This window comes from Mauremys mutica, chromosome 3 (genome assembly GCF_020497125.1).
Source record: "Mauremys mutica isolate MM-2020 ecotype Southern chromosome 3, ASM2049712v1, whole genome shotgun sequence".
NCBI classification, from domain to species: domain Eukaryota; kingdom Metazoa; phylum Chordata; order Testudines; family Geoemydidae; genus Mauremys; species Mauremys mutica.
Genome location: NC_059074.1, coordinates 178201932 through 178225083, shown reverse-complemented (window position 1 = coordinate 178225083; position 23152 = coordinate 178201932). Strand labels below are relative to the sequence as shown.

The 23152-nt window shown below is 43.3% G+C and overlaps 1 protein-coding gene across 1 annotated transcript in view; it reads right to left on the bottom strand.

Annotated features, from left to right (window-relative positions):
* Positions 1–22872, bottom strand: part of PSME4 (proteasome activator subunit 4) — a 230265-nt gene extending 207393 nt beyond the window's left edge. Inside the window, exon 1 of the mRNA XM_045009566.1 lies at positions 22645–22872. Within this exon, the coding sequence (XP_044865501.1) occupies positions 22645–22853 (209 nt within the window). The 5' untranslated portion in view covers positions 22854–22872. The remainder of the gene's footprint in view (positions 1–22644) is intronic.
* Positions 22873–23152: the final 280 nt, after the last annotated feature.

Sequence of the window (23152 nt, the reverse complement as noted above, 5' to 3'; positions counted from 1 at the left end):
TGCCCCAGGCAGGAAGGGGGGGGGGGAGATAGGGGGAGCCTGCATCAAGTCCTCACTCCTCCCCTGTCCCTCCTGCATCAAAAACACTACAAGCCAGCTGATTGCCCCAGGCAGGAGGGAGGGAGGGAGGAGGAGCGAGGACTTGGCGTGCCTTCCCCATCCCTCCCCTGCCTCCTGCCGGGGGCAATCAACTGGCTTGCAGCATTTTGGAGGCAGGAGGGAAGGGGGAGGAGCGAGGACTCGGCACGCAGGGTCCCCCTCCCTCCTGCCTCCAAAACATCGCAAGCCAGTTGATTGCCCTGGGCAGGAAGGAGGGGGGAGGAGCGAGGACTTGGCGCACCTCCCCCCTCCCTCCCCTGCCTCCCGAATGCGGCAATCAGCTGGCTTGCAGCATTTAGAAGGGAGGGGAGGGAGGGGGGAGGAGCCAGGATGCAGCCTGCAAAGTAAAGGGGGAGGAGGTTGGGGGGAGAAGAGGTGGGTCTAGGGTGGGGGCTTGGGGGAAGGGGTGGAGTAGGCAGGCTGATGGTTGAGCCCCCCACCCCTGGTGCTTGCAGAATAGAGGAAGCTGCCCTGGAACCTAACCCCCCCCCCCCCTTTACATTAATTCTTATGGGGAAATTGGATTCGCTTAACATTGTTTCACTTAAAGTCACATTTTTCAGGAACATAACTACAACGTTAAGTGAGGAGTTACTGTATTATAGTATAGCTTTAGTCCCACTATTGGCAGATAGCCGGTAAAAAATTTCAAACCCTGTCTTTAAGTTTATATTACAAAAAAGGGAAATTCCAACTAAAAATATTTGCACTAGCAAAACCCATAGAACAGTCTCTACTGTGAGCTTCTATAGGTTGCACAGCTATAAATTGCTATGAATACAAGGAACATGTTTTTCTTCCTTGTTAGTGCTCCAGCTATTCTGATTCTAGTGGTTTCATGAGAAATACCAATAGCATTTTCTATTTCTGGTGTGTCTATTTGATGAAGCATATGATAAAGATTTGCTCTGAAAAATGATTTTGGGGGAAGCATTTTTATTACATCTGGTAAAAGTTTAATAAGAGTCAGTTGATTTGATGCTACATAAACACTAGTGACACAGAAGGGTTTCATCCTACAATCAGAAAAGTGACAGATCTTATACTATTTGTTTGATGGACAAAATACTTGGGTGTATGAGGGATCCTGCAATAGCCTCACACTAACCTATAATTGTGCACAAACATCCTTGAAAATGTGAGAGTGTAGCATCCAGAGAAATCTTTAAAGAGGCATCGGTTATTGGTGTAAAGGTTCAAACAGCAAACTAGGTATCCTGAGTTCTGGGTTCTGTTTCTAACACTGAGTCATTCTGTGCCCTTGGGCAATTTTAAACTCTCTGCTGCTGTATTCCATCTGCCAAGTAAAATGAACATACCACCACTTTCCTCAGAGAGGCATTGGTAGGGAGATTAATTTTCATTTGTAAACCAAATTGAGATCTATACATGGAAGCATACCTCACAAGTGCTCTGTCTTCTGCAGAACACTCTGGATTTTGAGTTTGTTTGTTTTTTAAAAGAACATGGTCTGATTGAATCAAAACAGCTCCAAAGCTATAGGGATGCGAGAGTGCGGACAGTAGGAAGCAGAAAGAAGCAACCGCTGCCTTTTTCATAGGAGAAAAGGGGAAGGAAAAAGCAAAGCTGCTGTTCCTTTAAGGGTGGTCAGGCAGGGAAAGCAGTGTTGGAAGTGCTGCTGTTTTCATGGAAGAGCAGCTGGGGTACATAGAGCAAACTGGTCCAGATTCAGGAGGAGGTGGAAGCCAAAAGTTTCCTGTGGCATCTAGGAGAGCAGCACAGCAGCAGGTTTTTTCAAGGAAATAGGAGGGCAGCAATAATGAACTTTGAGAAGGGAGGCACTGAGGACAACTGAAGCTGGATACAGCTGCCTCCTCTGCCCCTGCTCTCAGTTCGGCTCCACTGCACACAGGACTAAGGCCTGGTCTACAGTACATGGTTAGGTCCACATAAGCTGCCTTGCACCATGGCTATGGAAGTGTATTCACTTGTATCCCCAAGCACCACAGAGTCACGGCCGATATAATTAGGTCAACACAGTGTCAATGTAGACATTGCGCTGCTTATGACGACTATTACTGGCCTTCAGAAGTCATCTCACAGTACCCCACACTGATAATACAATCAACTCAAGCGCTCCCAGTGAGGACATGCACCACCGACACAAGGAGCTGTGTGTACACACACACACACGATTTAATAACTGCAGTAGCTCTATGTCAACATAATTAAGTCAACATAATGTTGCAGTGTAGACATGGCCTGAGAGAAGACAGATCCCCTCTGAGGTGCCTCAGAGCTTCTGTAGAATATTTGGGTTGCTGTTCAGAAACTCCAGTTTCAGTTGAAGAACAGTGCTACCTCCCATGGTGGGAGGGCAGCCTGTACTATGGATCTCCTCGCCCATTCCGAGGGCTCCATGATCAGAACTAAGGTCGTGAGGGCTTCTTTCATCTCCTCACCCAAACCCAAGCTACTGCTTGTGCTTCAGACTTCTCCATTAAGTGTATTTGTTTTAAAAGAACCACCACCACCACTTTCTTTCATCCTTCAAGATTAAGTGAGAATTGTATGCTTTTCTAGTCCCTGACTACAGATTTGTGGTCCCAGCTACACACATTTAACCTTTCAGGGGTTGAGCTGTAGGTAAAAATGCAAAGTATTCCTGAAAGAGAATTAAATAAAAGCTACCACAAATTAACTCTTCCACAATTACCTGCACCATTAGTGTTAACAGGTACCATGACTTGTGTCTCCCCACCAGGTCTCAAATCTCAAGAGATGTACAAACACTGTACTAGGCAAATTAGTTCACTGTTCTGTCATTACGCACTCCATTAACTATATTATTGAAGATTAAAATATACCATCACAAGTTGTGTGCTTAGCACAATTAGGAGTCCTATTTCTGGAAGGACTTTGGTGTAGAGCAATCACTGTCTTCTACTTTTATTAGCAAGTCAGTTAAGACTAAGGGAAATAGTTCCTCCTTGGTCTACCATCTCTCACTGGCTTTTTAACTGGAGATGGGGTGCACACAACTCTGTATCATATCCCTATATACCATAGTTATAAGTCTCTCTGTCATTTGATCACCAGTTTAGCAAATTGTGTCTTGAGTACTTGGTCTTTGAGAGCTAGAACTGTCTATTCCATGAACATACATGTGCCACTTGACAGTTCTTCTTTAGTCTGTGAAATGAGCTGGTTATCCACCCATTTTGAACAATTTGCTGCTGGCCTTCTCCCCTATTTGGTCTTCCCAAACTCCACCCAGGTTTTTACTCATTGATTACTTACTTCCTCAAGTACTTACTGAACTTCCGTTAGTTGTGGTCTGTTTCTAAACTCCCACTTCTATTTATTTGTTCTTAGCTAATTCACTTAATCATCTTGTTCCTGAACTCCCATGCGGACAGAGAGCCCCCTTTTATACCTAGTTGAGTTAGGCAGAAACAACAAAAACTGCTGGTTTGTCTACCTGTTTTAAAAATATCTTTATTATCATAGCCACCCAGCTCCTCTGCTGCAATTCAGCTCACTAAGCCTGCAGAATCACCTCAGTTCATTGCCCATAGTCAGTCACTCCACAAATTTAAATGAATTCTCTTAAATTTCTCAATAATGGAGTAAAAAATTAGGGAAAGAGGACTTTGTTGTGTTAGAACTAGGGCAGTTGATTAATGGCAGTTAACTCACGTGATTAACAAAAACATTAATTGTGATTAATTGCAGTTTTAATCGCACTGTTAATCAATAGAATACCATTGAAATTTATTGAATATTTTTGAACGTTTTAGTACATTTTCAAATATATTTGTTTCAATTACAACACAGAATACAAAGTGTACACTACTAACTTGATATTATTTTTATCATTTTTACAGTGCAAATATTTGTAAACAAAATAAATATTATTTTTCAATTCACCTCATACAGATGCTCCCCGAGCTACGTAAACCTGACGTACGCAAATCCGAGTTTACAGAAAAAGTTCCATAAGATAGAAATAGGAAGGATTTGGGGGGTTTTTTTGGGCGTAATGGTTGGAGTTACGTTTCCCACTTACGCAAAATTCGAGTTATGCAAGACGTTCCAGAACGGAACGCTTGCGTAAATTGGGGAGCGTCTGTACAAGTACTGCAGTGCAATCTCTTGATTGTGAAATGTAGGGGTTTTTTTTTTTTTTTTTTTTAAACAAATGTAGGGTTTTTTGTTACATAACTGCACTCAAAAACAAAACAATGCAAAACTTTAGCACCTACAAATCCACTCAGTCCTATTTCTCGTTCAGATAATCGCTAAGACAAACAAGTTTGTTTACATTTATGGGAGATAATGCTGCCCACTTCTTATTTACAATGTCACCAGAAACTGAGAACAGGGACATTTGTAGCTGGCATTGCAAGGTATTTACATGCCAGATATGCTAAACAGTCCTATGCCCCTTCATGCTTCGGCCATCATTGCAGGGGATATGCTTCCATGCTGATGACGCTCGTTAAAAAATTTTTTAATTAAATTAATTAAATTTCTGACTGAACTCCTCGGGGAAGAACTGTATGTCTCTGGCTCTATTTTACCCACATTCTGCCATTTATTTCATGTTATAGTACTCTCAGATGATGACTCAGCACATATTGTTCATTTTAAGAACACTTTCACTGCAGATTTGACAAAACTCAAAGAAAGTACCAATGTGCGATTTCTAAAGATAGCTACAGAACTTGATCCAAGATTTAAGAATCTGAAGTGCCTTCCAAAATCTGAGATGGATGAGGTATGGAGCATACTTTCAGATATCTTAAAAGAGCAACACTCTGGTGTGGAAACTACAGAACCCGAACCACCAAAAAAGAAAATCAACCTTCTGCTGGTGGCATCTGACTCAGATGATGAAAGTGAACACGCGTCGGGCCACACTGCTTTGGACTGTTATGGAGCAAACCTCGTTATCACCATGGACACATCCACAACCATCAGCAATTGAATAGCTTCCCCGCCCCCCATCTAATTTCCATCAGATATTATTATATAACTCTTCTTTAAATTTAATATCATTATGGATGCTCCTCCATCTCCAGACTTTCTACAATATCCTAAAAAAGCAGAAGCTGTCAGGCAGTCCTCTTGCCAAAATAACTGACTAAGAAGAGGCTGCCCCTCTGAGACTACATGAAATTACAGACTAGCTAAAACAAGTCTCAAGTGAACAGACTATCTTGAAAAAACTGAAGATATAAGTGAAATAAAAAATATTACTAGTACATATCAAGCTAATTTGCAAGTCTTGGCATCAAGACTGGAGGAAGCTGAGAACAGAATCTTCTCACTACAAGACACAGAAGGAGGAAAGAACTATTAAAGCATGGCAGGAGAAGGTTAATGATCTCAACGGAAGACCAAGGAGAAACGATCTGAGAATTGTGGGTCTTCCAGAGGGGATGGAAAAAGGGAGGCCTACGGAATTTTTATCCACCATGCTGCCGATGTTTTTGTCTCTGGCCCCTGACCAGAATGAAATATGGAGAGAGCCCACCACACCCCTGCACCAAAATATCCCCTCCAAATGCAAAGCCCATGGCCATAATTGTAAGATTTTTATTTTATTGAGGAATATTGAGGAACTAATTTTTACAAAAGCCCATGAACTTACAAATCTAACATGGAAGGGACACAGGCTGATGATTTTCCCAAATTACACCAAGAACATGGGAGAAAAGAGGGGTAAAGGGCTGAGTTTGGACTACTTAATTTCTTTTCTTGCTTCTTTCAGAGTTAAAACAGAAGGCAAGATGTTTAGTTTTCTGACAGCAAAAGAAGCTGAAAGGTATCTGATCTCACTATGGTAAAAGACCTCACAGAAGACACAGACAGGACTAAAACAACTTTACCAGATCAGTCATGGCAGTGCTGGAATACAGTTCTCAGTCTAGAAACAAACTGTACATGGCAAATTTACTGATTTGTCTCCTCCCTTCTCCTCAGTTTTATTTCCTTGAACTTCCCTGGTTTCACCAATGAGGGAGCTGGTTGAGAAGAGACTGGGTGGGGAGAAGGATCTCATCTCTGATTGTACTTTGACCCTCCAGATCTTCCATGCAGACCCAGGAAGCAGCTCTGGCTGCTACTGTTAGCAGGCTGAAGTAATTTGGACACTCCTGTATTGCCTGCACTGCCCCCCTCATGATTCCAGTCCACCTGGAGCATCTACGCATCACCACCCCTGGTGATCCCAGTGCACAGGGACCACATCCACCTCTGAGATCGTGACTGGAAGCAAATTGCTTCACCAGACCTGGGGACTTTTTACACCCATGAACAGAGAACAGAGATGTGTGATCTTATTTACTATCTAAGACACTCTCCCCTCATAGTACCTCTTCCAACCTTCCCCTCCATCTCTCCCACTTTAAAAAAAAAAAAAAATCTTCTCCTTCCTCCCTGATGATTTTGCTTTGTTTCATCCCTATCTAATTTCCTAGATTCTGGTTTTATAGTAAACCTGGAAATATTCAATCCATTTACCCTTAATGCACACTTATAAGAGATACCAGATTTAAACAATATAATGAGGATATCAGTTTAATGATGAATCTTTTCAATACACCTGTAAATAAATCTGACCTCCTAAAATCCTACCCAAAAATAATCATTATTGCTGTTTATGATTCAACAAATTATTGAGAATGTGTTAATATGAGATTGGCAGCTGTTTTTTCAGTAATATTCAGGTGCTCTTCTTTAATTTCTATTAAATGAGCTGAAATAAGTGTTATGATGATTTACATTGCTAATGTAACTACTGAGCAGTGGCGTTCACACTAATTAAGAGTGGACAAGGCTCTAGGGGAAAAGTTTACGCAGAACTGTTCTGTCAATGAACCCTTGTCTGTAATGATCCAGTTATATTAGAATAAGGTTATCTAAACAAATCATGTAACTTCCTTATATATCCACTGTAGACTTGTTCTTAAGTTTAAATGCTAGCCTTCTTCCTCCTTTTATGTTGTGAATAGTACTGAAACCATGCACTCCCTTAGACTACCGGTATTTCTTCTCTATGAAGTTAGAGGGAATCCAGTTATACCCCAAATAGGTGTTTTGAGGAGTGAGGGGTGAGTCATGAGGCCACCCCCTTGAAAACCTCCTGTACTTAGGTCCTATTCTGGTCGGATAAGACTTGGGTATTTTTAAGTGATCCTTGGTCAGTTTTGAACATTTCATTTCTTTTTCTCATTTTTTCTCTTTTACTTTTCCTAGTCTGCCTTAACCTCTTCCCTTTCCCCTCCATCTCATGCCCCAGGGCAGTGAAAAGGAACTCAGATATACCATTCCTAGATCTCGAACTAACAATGGCCTGAGCAATTACACTATTCAGATGTCTAAAAATGAGATATTTGACCTAAACACTCCATATGGCTAATATTATATATTGTGTTTCCTGGAACATCAAAGAAATGAATTACGTGAGAAAAAGAAAAAGAATTATCTCCCATCTAAAAACACTTGAAAGCAGATATTATCTTCCTTCAGGAAAGAGAAATTCAGAAGGGATGGATGGGAGAAGAGGTGTTTAACAATTTCTTCTCTGCAGCCAAAGATATAGAAATTTTGTTTCACAAAAGACAATTTACAAATTCTAGTTCTATGATTCTTTGAGGAAGGTAGATTTTTGCTACAACCTCTGACTCTATACAGACCTTGACTAATATATATGGCCCCAATAAAGATGATCCACATTTTTTAAACAAGTTTTTTCCCAAATTAATTAATATCCCACATGAATCAATCATAGGAGGAGATTTTAATGAGACGTTGGACCCTTTTTTAGACAAGTCAGGCAAACCCCAGCATATACACTCACATGTTAGAAACATTACAAAATATTGTATGGAAGAAGTATGGTTAAAAGATGTACAGAGATTACAAAACCCTACAATGAAGGATTTTACTTTTCCCCTCCTCACATTCCACATATTCACAAATAGATTTCTATGAATCTGGTGGACTCAGTGCTTAATAATTAAATAAAATCTATCACGATCTCTGATCGTGCACCAGTGATACTATAATTTTCCCCACCTGAGACAAACTGGACTTGTAAAAACTGGAGACTGAACTTCTGTCTTTAGAAAGAAACATTTTCAGAACTATGTCATTGAAGTTCGGTTTTTCTTCAAAACTAATCACACACCAGAGATATCCAATCCACCCTATCAGATACACTAAAAGCTTTTATTAGGGGCAGGATCATTTCCTACTCAGTGGGTAGCAAGAGGGCTAGCCAGGCGTGGCTCCTGGAATTAACTGAACAACTTAAAAGCTATGGATTTAGAATGTGCAAGCTACCTCTCCAAGAAAATCTTAAAAAATTAATCAATCAGTCTTTGGTATGAGGTAAATAGACTGACTTCAGCACAAGCCAAATGTCCTCTTTTTAGACTTAAACAAACATACTGGGAATGGGGAGAGAGAGCAAAGAAAGTTTTCACATACAGCCTGAAAATGAGAGGTTCAAGATCCTGAATAATATCACTCAAATCAGAACAAAGGCAGATTAGAAATAATCAAAAATAAATCAATGATCTATTTTTGAAATTCTACCAGCCTCTGTACAATAAATAATGGTTCTCCACCTGACACAGAAGAACTGAATAATTTTGTTAAAACTCTTAGGCTGTGTCTACACTGCCACTTTCAGTGCTAAAACTTTAGTTGTTCAGGGGTGTGAAAAAACACGCCCCTGAGTGACAAAAGTTTTAGTGCTGAAAAGTGCCATTATCAACAGTGCTTTATTGCTGGGAGCCGCACTCCCAGTGATAAAGCTACCACCCCTCGTTCGGGATGGTTATTTTTTTAATCACCAGGAGAGCTCTCCCCCAGCAATAAAGAGTTACTACACCGCCCACGTTACAGTGCTGCCGTGACCACAATTTAATGTGAGCAGTGTAGACATACCCTTAACCTCCCACAAATCTCACGAGAGCAGCAGGCAAGGCTAGCCTCTCTCTTGCAATCAGAGGATATAATCAAGGCCATCAAGGAAATGAGTCCAGGCAAGACCACCAGGCCTGATGGCCTACCAATAAAATTCCATCAAAATACCAAAGAACTGGCTCCTAAGCTGTTATAATTTATGAAGATGCCCTAAAAAAAGCTATGTTACTTCCTACTACGAGAGAAGCCATAATTACTGTACTACTTAAACAAAGTAACGATGTGCAAAAGTGTACTAGCTATAAATCCATCTCTTTAATACAGGCATTCTCAAACTCAAGTGAGATTTACTAATAAAAAAGGCACAGTTCTGATAACACACGTCCGTTGATCAATGTAATGGCATTCCACTAACATCCTAGAAATTCCCATGCAAGCATTTCACTCGATGCAGAAAAGATTTTGACAGTGAACTGGAAATATCTGTTTCTGACCCTGGATAAGTCTGAGTTGGGGAAATCCTTATTTCATGCATAAAGCTGTCATATTCCAATCCCAACTTTTGCATCCTGACAAATAGCACAATACTCCCACTCTTTGATCTGTTTCAAGGAAATAAACAGGGATGCCCTCTCTCCCCTGTCATTTTCAACTTAGCATTAGAACCATTTACAAGACTAATTAGGGAATACTAAGGTATTTAGTGGATCAAATCAGGGTCTCAGGAGACAAAAATCCTTCTCTCCTAATCCTAATATATTTAAAAAAAATTCAGGTCAATCAATATCCTACAAACAGGTAACGTTGCAGATTCTCTGGCTACAAGATAAATTGGGATACATCAGAAACAATGAAGATCCACTGGATTTAGCTGGAAGTGGCTCTTCCATAGGGACATTTAGATGGCAGCAGAAAAACCTCAGATAGCTTGGCATCCTATTCCCTAAGAAAATTAAAAACACAGTCAAGGTTAACCTAGCTCTATTAATCATGCAGTTATCAAATGATTTAAATAGATGGTAGGTACTACCTCTCTCCCTTTGGGGAAAAATGATCATTAAAATTAATGCCCTTCCCAGGTTCCTTTTCATTCGGACCTCCTTCCCACTCCATAGTCCTCCTTTTTATTTTATTACAATCGAAAACATGTTCAGGTCCTTCTTGTGGGGTGCTGATAAACTCAGAATCTCCTTTTAAGGATTACAAATTTCTGTCAAAACAAGTGGTTTCAGGTTTCCCAGCTTTAAAGTTTATCATCAGGCAACAATTCTTAGCCAACCAGCACAGTGGCTCATTCCCTCAAGCTGTAGAGACCCGAACTGACTCCACATGGAAGCAGAAGTGGTTGCTCCTTTACTCTTTAACAAAGTGCTGCAGTAGGATTATTACCGGATTCCCTAAAGAACAATTAACAACTATTGTGGCAACCATAAATACTTGGCATACGTCTATTAAATTTAAAAGTCACCCCCTCCTGCATACCAGGGCCTCTATCTGGAATAACTCAAAACTCTGTAAAGCAGGCAACCCCATCATTTGGCCAGACTGAATTAGGAAAGGGATTTTGATCTTCCTCCCTTCTACAGTATTAAAAGAAAGGTTCAGTCTAGAGACTAAGAAGGAGTGGCAATATATCCAACTTAAACATGCCATCCAGTGCTGTAACAAGGGTGAGGCGAGTGAGGCACTTGCCTCGGGTGCACAAAGCCAAGGGGCACAGAAAGCGGCAGAGGAAAAAAAAAAGCCGCAATCAGCGGTGCTTCAGGACCCACCGCCGAATTGCCACATCAGGCATAAAAATACCTAGTTACGGCTCTGATGCCGTCTCCTGTCTGCTTGGCTCCAAAGCCTGTGCTACCCCAACCCATCTAAAATGCTTTAATTTCTTAAAATATTACCCAAAGTGCCAAGACCTATGGCAACACTGTATGCACACTTGGCTGGAAAATTTGAATTAAACATGGATTGCCTAAAAGAGAAATGAGAAGAGGAACTAGGCAAATTCTTCTATGCTAACCAATAGAAATACTCCAAACTGTTCCTTGGACATCTGTTTTAAGATTAATCCAGCAGAAAATCGTTTGGATGATGCACTGGACCATCCTCTGACTGTTCAAAAACAGGTGCTGCTAAAACAGACAAATGTTGGTGCTGTGATTCAGCAGGTGCTATCTTAACCCATACACTCTGGGAATGCTCCTATACCCATATGTTTTGGGCAGAACTTAACTGGAGAGTGATTTTTTTCATATAAAATAAAATTGTGTTACAAGCTAAACATGTAATCTTAAAGCTAATAGATGTTAATTGGAAGCTGAATAAATCTGAAAGACTTCAGCTAAGCAGAGCACTAATAATTGCTAAAAGACTCATACTACATAAGAACTGCCATGCTGGGTGAGACCAAAGGTCCATCTACCCCAGTATCCTGTCTTCCGACAGTGCCCAATGCCAGGTACTTCAGAGGGAATGAACAGAATGGTCTAAAAAAAGTAGAAGTCTAAAAAGTGACCAATAGTTGAAGACAGGAGCACAGACATCATAAGAACCATGGAAAAGAACTGTACACCATAACAGAAATACCTAAGAAAAATTCTCAGAGATATGGGATTCAGATACTTCCAGGAGAGTAAGATCCTATTAAATGTTTCCCCCCACCCACTCACTTCCCCCTCCTCTCTCCCCACTTCCTTCCCTCCCAATCTCTATTCCCCTCCTCTGAACCTTTCTTCTATTCTTGATCTTAATTTTTCTTTAATTAGCTGGATTTTTATAAACTAATTAGGTTTGTAAATTGTGTAATACAAATACTAATTTATATTTTAACCATTCATATTTTTTATATACAGTGAAATCCCGCTATAACGCGACATTTGGGGTCCAAAAACTTCCATCGCGCTAAATGCGGGGTCGCAGTATAGTGGGGTTTCAAACCAGTCAGTTTGTCAGTGGTCCCCAAAACGGTGCATTGATGTGCACCGCCTAGTGCCCACTGCCCAGCAGGGGAGAGGAGCCGCGGCCCCCCCACCTGCCGGGGACAGAGAACTCTGAGGCTGTGGGCACCGGTGCTCTCTGTCCCCAGCAGATGCGGGGCCGTGGCTTCTCTCTGGCTTCAAAAGGAGCCGGGGGCCCCCGCCTGCCGGAGACAGAGAGCACTGGCGCCTGCAGGCCCGGAGAAGCCGGAGAGAAGCTGCGGCCCCGCACCTGCCGGGGACAGAGAGCACCGGCGCCCGCAGCCCCGGAATTTTCTGTCCCTGGCAGGCAGGGAGCCACGGCTCCTCTTGAAGCCGGAGAGAAGCCGCGGCCCCGCGCCTGCCAGGGACAGAGAGCACAGGCACCCGCAGCCTCGGAGTCCTCTGTCCCTGGCAGGCAGGGAGCCACGGCTCCTCTTGAAGCCGGAGAGAAGCCGCGGCCCCGCGCCTGCCAGGGACAGAGAGCACAGGCACCCGCAGCCTCGGAGTCCTCTGTCCCTGGCAGGCGCGGGGCCGCGGCTTCTTTTGAAGATGGAGAGAAGCCACGGTCCCGCACCTGCCAGGGTCAGAGAGCACCAGCGCCCGCAGCCCCCGAGTTCTCTGTCCCCGGCAGGTGGGGAGCCACGGCTCTTCTTGAAGCCTGAGAGAAGCCGCATCCCCGCGCCTGCCGGGGACAGAGAGCACTGGCACCCGCAGCCCCGGAGAAGCCAGAGAGAAGGTGCAGCCCACGTCTGCTGGGGACAGAGAGCACCAGCACCTGCAGCCTCGGAGTTCTCTGTCCCCGGCAGGAGCAGGGCTGCAGCTTCTCTGCCCTGCCAAGGTGTTGGGGACCACTGGTACTGTACAGTACTGTGAAAACATTATCTAAGCTGTATCTGCCTTAAAGGGGAGCCAACCTATGATCGCATTATATGCGATTTTGTGTTATAGCGGGGCGGGTTACAGCGGGGTTTCACTGTAATTAAATGTTTCAAGTATAGGTCAGGTTAGGTAGCAAATGGTTAATATATTATGAGACGTTTATATATATATTTTATATTTTTTGTATGTATATTTTTATAAAATGTAATAATAAGTTAATAGGAAAACAAATATTACATTCCATATTATCTACTACGGACAGCACACCAAACTTCATTTATTCCAGTCTGACTGTGTGCGCTTAGATTTACCTCTTGTTGGCTTCTTTTGAGCAATTATAAAAACATTCTGCAGAACACCTCCCTGGAGAGAGCTTACTATGCACAATTTTGGCAAACAGAAGTGCTTCCTTCTATATACTGAGAAGAATATATAGCATTTCAACAGGTTGACACTGAGAGACTTGGGGGAGGGAACAGGTGAATCAATAAAAGCCATAATATTTCCATTTGAGCTTTATGTCCAAAGAAAACAATAATGTACTTAAAAAAACACCACTAAAGGAAAAGCAATTAAAAGGATATAATTCGGTTAGGCCTCAAGAAAACCAAATTTCATTCCGCAACTTTTGAGGAAGACTGTACTGTGTTCAGGAATTTGTGTTTTTGTTTATATCCATGGAAAATTCAAGTTTTCCAGTATTTATGATCACACCAGTGGCCAGAAACCATCACTTTGATTTGATTTAAGCCAATGACAAGACTTCACCCTTGCTGCCTGGCGGGGGGGAGGGGGCAGAGGGGGAGAAAAATAGGGAGAAGCTCTAAAGCAGTGGTTCTTAACCTGGGGAGCACACCCCCCCCTGGGGGTGCGAGATGCCCTTTCTGGGGGTGCGAGACATGCCAGATTTTGTTAGAAGGTAAATCACTGAAAACACAAATTAAGCACAGGCACGTAAGTATAACTACTTTGTTTCATCAAACCTATGCATTTATTAACATTATACATTTTTTAACGATTATTGTAATGTACGAACAAAAAAATTATTTTCAAGTTTTAAAGCTAATTTTAGTGAAATTATCTCGCTACAAAATACAGTGTACCACCATGTTGCGGGGTATTTCTTGACGCATGCACAGATGATGATGTGGCAGCGCCGTGGCTTTGTTTGAATTCAGTTAGCCGCTATCTCTTTCATTCTATAGTTATGTATATCTAGGTTTAAAGAACTGACCTACTTCAACGATTTTTGATAAGGGGTGCGAGAACATATTTTGAGAACCAAAGGGGTGCAGGCTACAGTAAAGGTTAAGAACCACTGCTCTAGAGTCTTCCTTGAAAACTTTTAATTCGTCATTAGAAGTGTCCTTTACAGCTATCCCATTCCAGAAGAAGAAAGAGGTATTGTAGAGAAAGGCCAAGAGGATTTGCAGTTGCGTGTATTCAAGCAACCCAAATCCTGTTAGTAAGATCATTATAATTAGTAAATCCTGAAGGTTCAACAGATGAAACAATTTTGGACTTCTGGAAGGAGGAGTTGGAGTCAGAAAGATGAGAAAGTAACTGAGGCACTAGGAATCTGAGAAAAAGGATAGCAGCTGGTTGGGATGGAGAGTCAGTGCCTTTGTTAACACTCATGGCATTATAACAAAATAGAAAGACATTAACCAATTTCAGAAAATGTAACAGCAGTTTGTCAGAACTAAATGCTGTTCCTTTAAGAAACAGAAGGGGAAGAGAGTATAAGAATACACAAGTCTCCAGAGCATAAGCATATCACTATGCACAGGAAGCAGAACTAGACAATGAAATGGCTTCTGTTTTTACAGCTTCAAAAAGATTTCTTTATGTAAATGGAGGGAAAAAACAGATTTTTAAGCTTCTAAATCATTTGTCTTCAACTAATCCAACTGTGCATCAAGACACTAAAATACTCCCTCCTTTGAAGGGGCTGAGCAACCTGCCCTCAGCAGCACTTCAAGATTAAGGGAGCCAAAACTAGTAACATCAACATGAAACTTTTAAAGCTTTCAAAGCACCCTAAAAATTGTTTCCAAAGAAGGAACACAGTATTACAGTTAATAAGGAGAGTGCGTATGCAGGGTGTCCCACAGGATTCTTGGGAATCCACATTTGAGAATGTGTATTTATTCACATGCAGGAAATATTAATGTGGAATTAAGGTAGTTGGCACTCAGTACTGCCCTATTCTCCTTGTGCCATTCCAGGACATTTGAGTTTAATTTCCAAAACTCAAATATTGGAGAACCAGGAAACGTTCAAGTTAAAGTCCCCTGTAATAAAGGTTAATATTATGTGAAACAAATAGGCAGCTTTGGACAACCATAAAATACTGAGTTATGTGACTCTTCCCACACAACCTTAACTGCCCCATTCAATTCCTGCTTTAAGGAGTCCATCAGTGACATCACAGGACCCTACTCCTCCCTATGCCCTTGCCAGCCAATTGCAAGTATCCCCAGATTAATGGTGCTGCACAATGAAGGTCCACTGGACTGGACTGTATGATAAGGGGTTCTGATTTGGAGTTTAGTTCGGCACTGAAATCGGCAGGGTTACTTTTCCCATTCTTATTGCCATCCCCATGCAGGCAGAGTTAACTTTTACTCCTCACATAGTACAGTGTCACCGTAGCTCTCAAAGACCAAATTTAAAAAAAAAAAAAAAAGTGTCCATATTCCTATGTGGTGTATACTAGTCCCTCATTTTACAGTTCGAGTACATGGCTTCCTCATATTTATTTTTAGAAAATGTACTATACTATCAAATAAACATTCTAAACTGTACCAGAAAATTATCTGTATTAGAGAAAGGTGGACGCTCTGCCATGGTTAAGACTGAGAACTGCTTTCACTTATAAATTTAGGAACTTTTCTAAAATCTTCCAATGTTTCCAATACAAATTTTTCATGTGTAGCAGAGGATAGTTTTCTGTCCAAATCTACAGGGATCCATAAAAGCCGTTTTTGAAATATGAGATGCAAAAATAAGTGTTAGTCATGATTTGTAAACCATTTAAACTACCTTAATTTTTTTAAATTCTTCTTGTGTACCTTTGAGTCCCAACTTTTGCCCAGGAAAAACGTGATTTCTTCACAGACAGAATAGGGAGTAAAGGCAAAACTTATAATGAAATACCGATTGCAACCATACAGACAGATCTCCTACTGAGTAGATTTCATTCATTTTAATTTTGTGCAACCTGTAATTCAAAAACAGCTGAATCACATTTTTCATGCATTGGCATCTGCCTGCATTCTGCAACAAATCTGTTGCTACTAACAACAATAATTACCTCAGCTACACAAAACTAAGTTGCTAGGAACAAATCTTGGTCCTTTTGCTCCAAAAATATAGGCATCTACCTCTACTAAGGCAGGGGTCCCCAACCCCCGGTACGTGGCCTGGTACCGGTCCGCGGCCTCTTAGAAACCGGGCCGCGAACCGACCCAGTGGAGCTTCCGCAGGCACGCCTGCGGGAGGTCCAGCTGAGCCGCGGGACGAGCGCTCCCTCCGCAGTCGTGCCTGCGGGAGGTCCACTGCTCCCGGGGCTCAGCTGGACCTCCCGCAGGCACACCTGCGGAGGGTCCGGCAAACGAAACCGGTCCCTGGACCTAAAAAGGTTGGGGACCCCTGTACTAAGGGATAAAGTTAGAGAAAGACCCATATGTCCTTCCTAAGCTGCACCAGCCACCAGAGAATAAAACTGTTTGTCATAACAATTACAATAAGAACTTTAATAACTTGTTTAATTTAATTACAATTTATATTCGTTAAATAAAGAATATGCACAAGTTTTCAATGAGATTACAATGTGGAAAAACTGATGTGATACTAGTAAAAAAAATTTGAGCTAGAAACAGACTATAGTCAAAATTTTTAGATCAGAATAATTTTGTGATGACTTGTAACTTTAAAAAAGTGTTCTCAAATTGACTATAAACTTTTCAAAAAGATTCTCTTTTGCTTTCAGAATAAAACTGGCAATTGTCAGGACAAATTAATTTGCTAGCCAAAGCTGGAAGGTCATTAAAAATAGGAGTTTATAATGGAACCTAGTCACAAATTTATACCCCAATTCTTCAAACACAAGTATAATTTTACTCATATTAGTCCCATTGAAGTCAATGGGACTACTCACATTGAAGTCAATGGGACTACTCACATTGAAGTCAATGGGACTACTCACATGAGTAAAGTAACTGCAGGATTGATGTCTTAATGGAAGAGAGAATTCTCTCTCTTTATAGGATGTGTACATGGTACAATTAAAAGAGTCCATTTACTTCACTGGAAATTGTGAGTGTACAAGGAATGAAGCATCAAGCCCAAATACATTTAAAAAGTGACCTGAAAGGCATTTTACCTGATGAGATCTGATTTCAGCATTTTGTGTTTCTTCTAAACAACTGATGACATCATGGACATCTGAAACAGCTGCATTTCCAAAACCACCCTGTGTATTAGTGATGTTCTCAGCTGTTGCACAATATGCAGTAAACAAGATCCAAGATGCAGTTGTCAGCAAGAACTCAAGTAGTAAGTGATTTTCAACTATTTCAGTTGAAACTATATTTAGGTATGATCTTGTACTCCTTGTGTACCCCAAACACTGTATACACACAAACACTTAAAAACGTGTATAATAATACATATAAAATATTTAATATGTCTGTAAGTAGTAAGCGCATATATTTTTTTATTTACTGTTTGTGCGTCTTTTGTTTTCTGTAGAGTTAATTGCTTTATGAAATATTATGAGAATACAACATTTTAAAATTTGGACATCTGCAATAAAACTAAACAATTTTACCACTCTGAAGATTCTGCCTTTTTGTCTGGTTTTGGTTATAGAAAATTAAGTTCATACAGAAAACCAGAGTGCAACTTATGTAGGACAGCTGGAGAGGGAATAAAGAGTTAACCTCCACTTCTCCCTCGGTATTTTTTTTAAGCAAATGTGTTCCAATATCACTGCAATGCATTATAGTACCACAGAAATCTTGGGATTAACTAAAGGGCATTTTTTACCCCTTCGGTAGAGAGAACCTAACTGCATCACACACACAGTGAATTCTATCTTCAATGAGGAGGTGGCAAAACATACTAGTCCTGTCCCTTTTGTGATTCACAGAGCAGCACAGAAATTATTCTAGATGGAATGCACTTACTGCCCTACTGACTAAACTGTTACAGTAGTTGCAGTTTACAGTATGATATCTAATGGTTAGTTCAACATAGGCACTGTCAAACTGCAAAGAGCCTAACTCCGGCAGATGAGCTGCCAAAGTCACGCTACCTTCAGAGGCAGTCCTTCCTGTAAGCCACTGACAAATGTCACAACATGTTTTGACAGCATTAGCATATGAACCTCTGCCATAAGACTAAAAACAACAGGCATCCCTGTAAACAGTATGAGTTAGCAGATGGCTAGGGAGAAAACAGTACCAATCAAGTTCAAAATACCTCATAATGCAGTCATGCGAGTCATTTTGCACCTACAAATGTAATGCTATCCAAGAATACTCTTTGGTAAACACAAGGTCACTTGCACTGACATTAGTCAAATCCAGATTTTTAATTACCACACATGTATTAAATTCCCAACAAGTGTTCAAAAATACTATTTTGCCTTTTTTTAATTACATAGGTGAAGAGCCACTTTACAATAAATTTAGGAACCAGACTACCAAATGCAGTTGTCACAGATCTCTAAGAAACTGACTTACTCATTAGTCTCCATTATGTAGCAAATGTCACTGCTGTAGAGATGCAGAGTGCTTAGCAAAGACAGAATGTTATTCATATAGATGTGATACACTGATTAGAGGACTGCAGCAGTTGCCATATAAAAATGGCATCATATACATGGCCAGGCAGAACAACAGATCATTAGAAAATATGAAACTGGCTATGTTTTTTAAAATGTACTTACACATTTCTATAATGCCCAAAACACCCTCCAACTTTCATCTACATCAGAACATTTAGAAAAAATTCCCACTGGTGTTACCACCAGACCCATCATCAGCACCAGCAGGAGCCCTAATATAGACAAGGGTCTGGCAGCTGTTTTTAGCCATCATAGGACTTTGTTAACACAGTGGCAAAAATGCTAGTAAATGCCAGAACCTAATCTATGCTAATGCTCCCACCAGTAAAGAACCAGGGGGAGCACTGATGCAATTATTGTTAATGAACTGTTTTATAATACTTAAATACTGCACCTACAAATGTGTTTGCTATGGAGAAGGGACTGTTAAATTTCAATTTTGAAATTATGCCCCTTTTGGAAAGGCAGCACTTCAGTACTTTTGATGTTCATAAGATACACTGGTTTGAAAGCACTGGAAACTGAATTTCAACAGTGTAGCTACAATATGGCTAACAGAAGGGCAAACTTACCCAGAAAGCTCTGCCACCTCTGGGTGGAAAGGCATATGTTTCATTTCCATGCCCATTCAGACCTTGGACTGTGAATAACAAAAAGTGGCCCCAGTTTTGATGTGTGTGTATCCAGTAGTGAAACTGGACTGAACCCATAAACTCATTTTACATAAACCAAACATCCATCAGTTGGTAACAATAGCTTTTTGTCATCATACACCCAGGATAAATTAATATGGGATTTTTTCCAAAAGCACCTAAGGCTGACATTTTCAAGAGACTAAGGGAATTAGACACTTAAACCCTCTTGAATTTCTAGTGGATTTGGGTCCCTAACTCTTTTGGGAACCAATGAAAATCCCAGCCTAAGGCACCTTTTGAAACTCCCACTCAAGACCCAGCAACCTGGATGTAAAAGGGACCTGGTAATGGAATATGGAGCCTGAGCAACCCATATGACCCAAATGGTTTCATTAACTGTGGGTCCAAAGGATAAAATCTCTTCAAACCTGTTTCCCTCTCAATACTGCAAAATGGTTACAAATTGAATCAATTTCTTTAACAAGGAAAAGGTGAGAGAGGAAGCAGATTTTCACATCAGGCACTTAAATATACAAAATTAACAGTTTCCCAGTAGACAAAGATGCCTTTGTCAATGAAACATCCCCCTTTGCCCTTACTTCTTATTCCAAAGTACACTTTGACTGTTTTGTATCATTCATGGTGACACAACATTAGATACATTTGCAGAGACAAAGAGTATTTTGTGCCAGAGAAGAGATTGAGGTTAAACTCAACAAGTTACTCACTGGGTCTGTTATGTATTCCAGAGTCTAATTCAGTTTCTCTGAAACTGAACCTCTCTTTGGAAAGTAGAACTACTGCCCTATCACAGTCTACTCTCCCCACAAAAGTATACACAGATGTGCAAGAAGAAACCACTTTACAAAAACGTGGGTGCTACTTTTGGCAGCAATGACTAGTACAAACTTATTCCCAGGAGAGATGGAGCAGTCATGTACAGTTTCTGGCTAAATAACTGAAGGCTTAGTGAGTAACTACCTTCATTAAAGCCAATAAAATCCTTCTTCCACAGAGACTAAGAGGCTAAGCAGCCTTGAAATGGGAGTCTAGTCTCTATTGCAATATGAGCCTACAGTGGAAATTGCACCAGTTGGGGAGGCAGCAGCAGAAGCTACTCAGCTTCCCCCAAACAAGACCAGTAGCTCCCAGAGGCACTATCATCAGTCCCAGCTACTTTAAAGACAGGGTTTAACCTGCAACAATCTAAAACCTGGCTCCAGTCCCAGCTCCTGCTGGTGTCACCTTTAAAAATAGCCCCAGACAAAGGTCCTGCTGGCTCTTGGGGGCAGAAGGGGATGAGGGCTGGAGTTTAATGGACACAGGACAGACTCACTGTGCAGGAGTTGGGGGCCTCTGCACTGTCACATGCTAAAGAAAAGGGTCTCCGCTCACAGCCTGAGCTGCTTTCACTGATCCCCCTTCACAGCCTGCAGACTACTTGGCCCACAGGGACTTCCCCCCACATTAATGTTGAGCAAAAACTCTGGGGAAATAAAGGGATAGAGGGCAAACGGCACCCATACCAGTGAGGTACACACATACAGGCAGCAGGTACAGATGACAGCGGAGCAAACACACACTAGGTGGCGGGTTATAGAGAGAAACCTGGCACCCATATGTGCACGTACACACACACACACACGGAGGCACAGGGAGGTTAGAGGATAGCCAGGTGCACACACATTGGGGTGGGAGTAATAAAAGGTGGGTGCACACCACCTGTGTGTGTGTAAATAGAGGATAAGTACACACACCTGAGGGGAAGAGTATTGAGTGCAGGTACACCCCCACTCCCTGGGGAGTGTTACTGAGAGTGGGTACACACACACACACAAAGGGAGGAGTATGGAGGACAAGTACACCACTGCAAGAAGGGTTAAGAAGGATGGGTGCACATAATCCTCAGGGAAAGTACCAAGGGAGGGTGTGTACACACACGCACGCACAATGACCAAAGGCAAGAAAGATACCAGGGACAGATGTACATACACACCCACACACCCCCTCGGGGAGGGCGGAGATCCCAAGGTTAGGTGTGTACACCCCTTGGGGTGGGAGGATACCAAGAGTGGGTGTGTACACATGCACGCACACACCCTGCAGGTGCCAATGGCGCATGTACACTCACTCCTCAGGGGCAACGATGGCACATGTACATACAAACACACACACACCCTGGGGCACTGATGGCACGTGAACACACATCCGTGCACCGGGGAAGAGGGGACGACACACCAATAACACGTATACACACACACGCCAGAGGGACCGATGGCATATGTACATACAAAATTACACACCAGGAGTACCAATGGTGTATTTACATACAGGCATGCACGGACCAGGGGCATATGTACATGCACTCACCAGGGGCACCGACGGCGGGTGTGTGTATACACACCCACACACACCCCCATGCCCCGGGGGCACCGACAGCGGGTATGTGTATACACACCCACACACACCCCCATGCCCCGGGGGCACCGACGGCAGCACACACACACACACACACCCATACCCCGGGGGCACCGACGGCAGCACGCACACACACACACACACCCATACCCCTGGGGCACCGACAGCAGGTGTGTGTGTATACACACACACACACCCATACCCCTGGGACATCGGCGGGTGTGTATACACACACACACACCCCCATACCCGGGGGCACCGACGGCCGGTATGTGTTACACACACCCATACCCCTGGGGCACCGACGGCCGGTATGTGTACACACACACACCCATACCCCGGGGCACCGACGGCCGGTATGTGTACACACACACATCCATACCCCGGGGCACCGACGGCAAGTATGTGTACACACACACACACACACACCCATACCCCGGGGCACCGACAGCAGGTATGTGTACACACACACACACCCATACCCCGGGGCACCGACGGCGGGTGTGTGTATACACACACACACACACACCCATACCCCGGGGCACCAACGGCAGGTATGTGTACACACACACACCCCCATACCCCGGGGCACCGACGGCAGATATGTGTATACACACACACACACACCCATACCCCGGGGCACCGACGGCAGATATGTGTATACACACACACACACACACACACCCATACCCCTGGGGCACCGACGGCGGGTGTGTGTATACACACACACACCCATACCCCGGGGCACCGACGGCGGGTATGTACACACACAACCACACCGACCCCGCAGCCCTACGGCCGAGCTGGGCGGCCGGGGCCGCTCTTCCAATCCCAGCTGCCCCGGCCCGGCTTGCGCTCGGCGCCCCGCAGGGAGGCGCTGCCTCGGCCCGGCCGGCGGACTCACGTGGAGAGTTTCCTGGTCCAGAAGAGCCCCCCGGGCCACAGCTCCTGCAGCTGCACGGCCCGGCCCAGGTTGCCTTTGATCTGGGCCAGCAGGCGGCTCGCCTCGGCCTCCAGCCGGTCCCCGTACGGCAGCAGCTTGTTGTAGGCGATCTCCTTCTGCGGCACGAAGCCCGGCGCCTCCCCGGCCGGCCCGCTCCCGCTCCCGGCCATGGCTGCCGCCGGCGCCGTCCCCTGCCGCTGCAGCTGCCGCCGCCCTCTGCGCCCGGCTCCGTCCTAACGAGTCACACAGCGGCTCCTGGTGACGAAGCAACCAACCGAGCGAACGGCCGCCTCCCGCTCGGCCAGGTCACTTCCTGCGCGGGGGCGGGGGGAGCGGAAGCGGGAGGTGGAGGGGCTGAGAGAGCCGCGGGCAGGGGACTGGGGGCTGGGTGGGGAAGATGCTCGGGGAGTGGGAGAGGCGCTTTGGGGCCGGCACTCTGGGGCCCGAGGGGGGCAGGGAGGAGTGGGGC